Genomic DNA, 7,488 nt, shown 5'->3' on the forward strand with positions numbered 1-7,488 from the left:
GTAAAATACATCACATTAAGCCAATTTTGGTGCTCCTCTCAGTCAGTTTCCAATTTCCAAATTACAATTTCTAGAGGCAAGATGGCCACCCCCAACACCTCCCGTTCTCGCCCATAGTGCAGCGATTATGGAGCATTGATGGAACATGCCCCCTCCTGATGTTCATATATGGGGCGTTGATGGTAACTAGTGCGTTGGTGGTGCACTAGTGGTGGCGGCTCCTATTCGAAAGCCTGGCGGAAGAGCTCTGTCTTGCAGGCCCTGCGGAACTGTGCTAGGTCCCGCAGAGCCCTGATCTCCTCTGGGAGCTCATTCCACCAGATAGGAGCCGCCACCGAGCACGCCCTATTCCTGGTCATGCTGAGTCTAATAGAACGGGGGCCTGGAACATCCAGTAGATGTTGGTTCCCCGACCGTAGTGCCCTTGGGGGAACATGTGGGGCAAGGCGGTCCCTTAGGTAGGCTGGTCCCTGGCCATATAGGGCTTTAAAGGTAACGACCAGCACTTTGAAGCGAACCCGGTAAGCTATTGGCAACCAGTGCAGCGCTTTCAGCACAGGTTGGATGTGATCCCGTCTAGGAAGATCCATCAATAGCCTGGCTGCAGCATTCTGCACTAGTTGCTTACCAAGCTTACCAAGGGAACTACATTACAAAGATGACCTTGGGTCTTATTCACCAACCCCTCTGGAAGACACAGAGTCAGCAGCGTTTCTGTTATACTAACAGCCTGGAAATGCTGGTTAGAGAAGAAGAGGATATTGGATTTATACTGCCTTTCGCTACCCAAAGGAGTCTCAGAGCCACTTACAATCTCCTTCCCCTTCCCCTCCCCACAACAGACATCCTGTGAGGTAGTTGGGGCTGAGAGAGCTCCTTCGAGGACTGCTCTTGACAGAACAGCTCTGAGAGAACTTGTGACTGACCCAAGGTCACACCAGCAGCTTCGTGTGGAAGAGTGGGGACTCATAATTGATTCTAAGAGACTAGCATCCGTACTTCTAACCACTACACCAAACTGGCTTCTAACCACTACGCCAAACTGGCTCTCAGGTCTCCCCAACAACTCCAATGGGACAGCCAGGCTAGCCTATTATCTGTTGTTTTGTCCTCCAGTTTGGTGTAGTGGTTAGGCATGCAGACTCTAATCTGGGAGATCCGGGTTTGATTCCCCACTCCTCCGCATGCAGCTCCTGGTGTGACCTTGGGGTCAGTCACAAGTTCTCTCAGAGCTGTTCTCTCAAGGGCAGTTCTCTCAGAGCTCTCTCAGCCCCACCTACCTCACATGAGGGGAAGGGGAAGGAAATTGTAAGCTGCTCTGAGATTCTTTGGGTAGTGAAGGGCAGGGTATAAATCCAATCTCTTCTTCTTCTTCCTCAACGACTGTCATTGGCTAGTGACCTGGTAGAAGGAGACCGGGGAATGAACATTATCCTCTGCTCAAGGAACATATTCACAGAATATGGTAGCAGAAGACTTTTTTGAAGACTGGAAAGACTTAAAAGAATACTTGGAAAAATATTGGGATGTGAAAGACAATTTATTTTGCTTTGATAACTATTGAGTATAGAAAATTGTGAAAAAACAAGTTACCTATTGAACATGTAGAGATAAAGAGGAGTACCTAAGAGTAACCTAAGAATTATGCAGGAGGTTGTAGCACTGTGCTGTGGGAAGCCCTGGAGGGGGGGGGGGGGGAAGGGAGGACGGTAGGATATAAAGGGATAAGAAATGTAATACCAATGTTGGACTTTGTTGAATATATCCTAAAAATAAAATGTTTACCCCCCCAAAAAAGGGAACATATTCACAGAATGGTAATTGCTCCCCTGGTTTTCCAAACCAAAAGTCCCTAGGAAGACACAGAGCTCTGCTTGCACACAAAGATTCATGTGGTCAGGAGTCACCAACCAGAAAAGGGATCCGGGTTTGCAAACAGGAGGGGCTGCTACCCCTACCAGCTTCCCGGACTATGACCCACTTGGATAGTTAGACATCAGAGGCAACCCCCTCCCTGGAATTTTTGGCAAACGGGGACAAAACCACACATGCCACTCACCCGGAGTTTAGCCTCCATCACCCTGTTCTGCTCCTCCAGCAGCAGCTCCCTGTCTCTCTCCATCTTCTCCTTCAGGTGCTCCATGTTGGCTTCGTGACTTCGCCTCTGGTCCTCCAGCTTCTCCTCCAACTCAGCCTGCTTCTGCCTCTGGATCTCATTCTCCCGCTCCGCTGCCTCAGCCCTTGTCCTGGCATCTGGGCCACCAGAAAGGAAAGAAGAATGAATCTTTTCCAGGAATCACACAGAGGGCGATTCTGCATCCGTTCTTCCCTCTGTTGTTTTAGCAAACCCACGTTGGAACAGAAATTCCCCTCTGCGTTGCCTGCTGCTTTCACTTTCTCTGATTATCGGGTTTTATGGTACCCTCTACACTGCAAACTGCATTCACTTTCTTTGATTATCAGATCTTATGGTACACTCGTGACTTCGAGGCTTTTCCCTCTGTTGCTTTAGCAAACCCACGTTGGAACAGAAATTCCCCTCTATATTGCCTGCTGCTTTCACTTTCTCTGATTATCGGGTTTTATGGTACCCTCTACACTCCATGCTGCTTTCGCTTTCTTTTATCATTGGGTTTTATGGTACCATCTGCACAGATTTATGGCCGTTCAGGGGTGACTTCACGGTCAGTACGGTGTTGCCCCGGGTGGTTTTAAGCTGCACCTTTTCCTCAGTGTTGAGAAAATGTGGAGCGAATGTCAGATGCAGACTCACCCAGAGTCACATTCCAAATGGCACTTCCCGGAGGCTGGCCTTGATCTTCTCTGGCTATTTACACAGTCTGGGGCTTTCTCCTTAAAACTGGCATTTTGACCTCGTGATCTTTCTAGCAAGGGAATTCCTTGGTTGGGGAATGTCCCATGTGGTAGCTGCTCTCTCATCCTGATTAATGGGACTTGAATGTTGAGTTCCTCCTGAATGATGGAGAGGGCCTTGGGCCATTCCTGCCCTGAAAGCAACACCTCCAATGCAGCTTCATCAACATCCATTGCATCTGCATACAACCTAAGGTTGCCAGGCCCCTACCTTTTCCCAGTGGGGGGCTCCAGGCTCCGTTCCTGGATCTTCTTGCGTGTGCCATGATGACATCACCCAGAAGGGGTGTCATCATGCTAGGCATGTCATGGGGGGGGCACTCTAGCATCCTGCCAAAAACTCCATGGTCACCATAGAGTTTTTGGGCGAACACCAGAGCATCCCCTGCGACGTGCCTGCCGCAGTGACATCACCCAAAAGTGATGTTATTGCACCGTGCGTGGCAGAGCCACAGAGCTCTTCAGGGGTGGGGCTCCCTCGGCAGGCAGATCAGGGGGCCCGAAATTGGGGGAATTCCCCACCCTCATCAGGGGGATGGGAACCCTAATACAGCCTCTCCAGCCCCTCACCTTCGGCTTCCTTCTCTTTCTCCGTGAGGGCTTCATCGCTCTGGAGGATGGCTCTACCCACATCCTCCTTGTCCTTGAAGAACTGCTGCAGGACGACGTCTGCCTGGGTGGTGGAGAAGCAACAGTCAACAGGGTCTATGCACAGACATAGGTTATAAAGAGCACAGTTATAGGACCTTACATACTTATCTTTTTTTTTTTTACTGGGGGGGAAAGTGAACCCATCTTGTATACTAAATTATGGATTCAGGTGGGTAGCCGTGTTGGTCTGAAGCAACGGAACAAAGTTTGAGTCCAGTAGTTAAAACTTTGTTGGGAGCCAGTTTGGTGTAGTGGTTAATAGCGGCGGACTCTGATCTGGGAGAACCGGGTTTGATTCCCCATTCCTCCACATGCAGCCAGCTAGGTGACCTTATGGGTCAGTCACAGTTCTCTCAGAGCTCTCTCGGTCCCACCCACCTCACAGAGTGTCTGTTGTGGGGAGAGGAAGGGAAGGTGATTGTAAGTTGATCTGAGACTCCTTTGGTTAGTGAAGGGTGGGAAATAAAACCAAATCTTTCTCCTTCTTTGTCTTAAAGGTGCCACTGGACTCAAACTTTGTCCCACTAATTTATGGGTTTTTCTTAAAACTGAGAAACTGCATAGTTGTCAAAATTAACACAGTACAGAAGTAGTATTTCTTCACGGAGTAATAAATGTATTAAAATGGGTAATGTTTGTAATATTTTAGAATAAGTATCTTGACACTGTACAACTCTGTATTTTTCTCCAGTGTCGTAATGTTATATGGTAATCCTGAATTCCTTTCTAAGTGACCCTTATTTATACAAATGGTTCTGTTGTCTGAATTAAAGGAAGACTTAAAAAAACAATACTTGGCTCATGTTGGATGTAAAAATACCCTGGGTATGTCAAGAAGAGGTGGTTTCAAAGCTGGTTTTTTCCCTTCTAAGTGGAAGACACGGAAATGCATTCTCTATGTCGAGTTCAAAAGCACTGGCTCTCCTGACATTTTGAATCTTGCTTTCAAGCAGCTGCTGAGGCCCTACAGACCAGATCAGAAGGGGGATGCCAAGAAAGGGGTGTGTGTGTACTTAACCTCCTCACACACATACTAAAGCAGCCAGGAGACAAGGATGACACCGCCGGTCTGATCTAATTTTAGCCTCCAGTAGACACCGATATCTACTGTGTTCGTTTTGGATCTAAGAGTAGCACAGGAACGTCACGGGGAGACAGAACTGCTTCCTCGGTCCCTGTTCCAGCCTCGTTTGCTCAAGAACCTCGGCCAGCCAGGAAGCGGAGGCTGTGTGAGCTGCGTGCCTTTTATCGGATGCTCCCTCAGGGCCAGTGGGTCAGCCCCCTGCGGACCCAGAATTTCTAAAATAGTGCAGCCGCTCAGGATTCAGTCCCAACCATCCATCTCTTGTGCAGTCCTTGATGTTGACATTTTAGCTGCTTCTCCTTATGTCCAACCAGACAGACTTACAATTCATCACTAAAATTTGTAATTAAAAGGGTCCGTCCCCCCAATATGTTTGTAATTCAGCATTTGCTGAACCCCTGTTCCATATCTCACGAGAAAGTTGTTTGTATCCCTTAATTCTTTTGCATTTCATTTTTTTTAATTTTGGTATTTTGTCTGTATGTGCTTGCGTGCCTGGAGGTCACGGTGACTCCTGGTGGTGACCCCTAAGGGACCGCCTTTCTCCGTATGTCCCCATACGGGGAAAGGCGGTCCCCTGCGATCTGGGACTCAAAACCGCCTGGGCCCCCCTGGGCCTAGGGACGCCAGGTTGGCGGTAACTAGGACCAGGGCATTTTCCCTTAGGGTTGCCAAGTCCATCTTCCACCCCCAGCGGGGGACTTTGGGGGCGTTCCCGGATAGGGTGGGGCATCCCCAACGTGATGACGTCATGTTGGGGACGTCTGCCGCCCACCCCACCCGGCCGTGCGCCGGATCTCCAGAAACAGCAGTTCCCTGCACTTAAAGTAGCCGGCAGCCGGCGTTTCCCCTTTAAGAGAAGCTGCGTTTCCCTTTTAAGAATGAAGCTAGTTTTTCCCTGCAAGCTTGCGGAGTTTGCGCTTGGGCTGAAACATGGGTTGCACACCCTTAAAGGGAGAGAGATGGGTGGCTGGGGGTGTTGGGGGTGGGGCCCCCAACACACACCCCAAAACGGAGGACCCCTGGCAAACCCTGGTGGTGCCAACGCTGTGGAACAATCTCCCTGCTGAGATCAGAGCTCTGTGGGACCTCCAGCAATTCCGCAGAGCCGTGAAAACGGAGCTGTTCCGCCGGGCGTTCCAGTAATAAATTGATTTAATCGGTCGAGTAGCCCTTGCACTTTATGATATCATGCCATCGTATTTAAATAGATTACTGCATTTATGGAATTTTTATGGAATTATATTTTATGTTGTTCTTGCTGGTTTTAAATTGTATGTTGGTTTTAAGACTCTATGTAAGCCACCCTGAGCCGCTTCGGCGGGAGGGCGGGTTAGAAATTTAATAAATAAATCAATATATTTAAAATATAACAATAACCTCACTAAAGGAGATAGCTCCAGGAGAAGAGGAGCCCCAGGGCAGTTAGGTTCCAACCAGACTGATGGAAATGGTTGTGATGCTTCACCTCTTCAGATTATTGTTAATGCTTTAATTGTAATTTATTATGCATTCACAGGGAACCCTCTGACGAGATCCGGCTTGCCCGGGCTACCCCGGTCAGGCCCTCTTCTGCATTTCATTGATCTGATTTGGCAAGTGTCCCTCAATTTCAGCGTTCTGGTTTGTAGCCCGTTTTCCCTCACCATGACTCCTTTCCCAGACTCCTCGTGGTATTTCACTGTGATGGCCTTCAAGTCATTGAAATAATCCTGATAGCCACCAGGTCGGGAGTAGAAGGCCTCGTTGATCCTGCCCTCCAGTTCCTCAGAGAACCGTGTCAACAGAGCCTTGCAGCGGGCGGAGGACTCCAGTTCGTTCTTCCGGCAGTACGCCTCCTTCCTTTGGTCAAGAGTTCGCTAGCGGGGATTAAAAAAAAAAGTTTACTAACAACTAAGTGTGTTTTTAGGTCAGGAGAACACATTGTGTTGTGTTGTGTTCTGTGTGTGTGAGGTTATTTGGCACAACTGAACCTGCAATAGGTCAGCTTTCTCTTCCAGGGAGCGGAGAAGCGAGGGAAGGAATACGTAAGAAAGGAAGGGAGGCCAGCCAGGCCAGCCAAAGAAGAAACCTGACATGGCTGAAGAATGGTGTAATGTCTGGAAGTTCAGACGGGGGACACATCAGGTAAAGTGCTGAGGTGCCAGTGTTCCCGCTAAGCTGAGTCAGTGTGAGCCAGCTCACAGTTTTTTAGCCTCCGGCTCACACATTTTTGTCTTAGCTCAGGAAGGATGGCTCCACGGCAAATTAATTTAGGCAGCAGCCGAATCGCTCACTCACAACTTAAATGCCAGCAGCTCACAAGCTCACGAAGTAGAATTCTTGCTCACAAGACTCCGCAGCTTAGAGGGAGCATGGGGGTCTCACACTAACATCTCATTCTACCAAATTCAGGGGCTTTCCTTCCTTCGCCCAGCCTTCATCTGGTGGACTTTGCAGTACTCAGGAGACATAGATCAGGTCTGGATTGTCTACCCTGTCCCAGAAGGCTGCTGGCTGTTGAAATGCCAAGGGGGCTACGAGTGCCCTGTTCACATCCACATAAGGAAATGTTACAACTGGGACTCGGGTGCGTGAGTTACGAAAAGGAAAAGAAGTAAGGAGACACTGGGCGGTAGCTATAGTTGGGGCTATTGGGGGCTCCATCCCTTCCTTAAAGGGCTCCCACTTCGTAAAGCCCTCCTCGCTTCTTCCCAAAAGCATTTAAAGGGACCCTCCCTCCTGCAAGATTTAAAGGGCCCTTCAGCTGATCGGTGGGCCACCTGCCCCCGGCTGATCAGCTGAAGGGCCCTTTAAATCTTGCAGGAGGGGAGGGAGAGGGGCATGTGCCACTTCATTGTGGCAGATAATGGCAGTCCCACCAGAAAAACAAGCCACAA

At 49.2% G+C, this 7,488-nt stretch overlaps 2 protein-coding genes across 2 annotated transcripts in view; both read right to left on the reverse strand.

Moving 5' to 3' along the window:
* The window catches only part of LOC107108871 (guanylate-binding protein 1-like), a 56,469-nt gene that overhangs the window by 35,436 nt on the left and 13,545 nt on the right, over positions 1–7,488 (reverse strand). The window lies entirely within an intron of this gene.
* LOC107108855 (guanylate-binding protein 1-like) overlaps positions 1,387–7,488 on the reverse strand; it is a 19,679-nt gene continuing 13,577 nt past the window's right edge. The window contains exons 8-11 of the mRNA XM_015409379.1: positions 6,256–6,468; positions 3,445–3,547; positions 2,060–2,253; positions 1,387–1,401 (exon numbers count right to left, since the gene is read on the reverse strand). Coding sequence (XP_015264865.1) covers positions 1,387–1,401; positions 2,060–2,253; positions 3,445–3,547; positions 6,256–6,468 — 525 coding nt within the window. The remainder of the gene's footprint in view (positions 1,402–2,059; positions 2,254–3,444; positions 3,548–6,255; positions 6,469–7,488) is intronic.

This window comes from Gekko japonicus, unplaced genomic scaffold, assembly GCF_001447785.1.
Source record: "Gekko japonicus isolate JY-2015 unplaced genomic scaffold, Gekko_japonicus_V1.1 scaffold745, whole genome shotgun sequence".
NCBI classification, from domain to species: Eukaryota; Metazoa; Chordata; class Lepidosauria; order Squamata; family Gekkonidae; genus Gekko; species Gekko japonicus.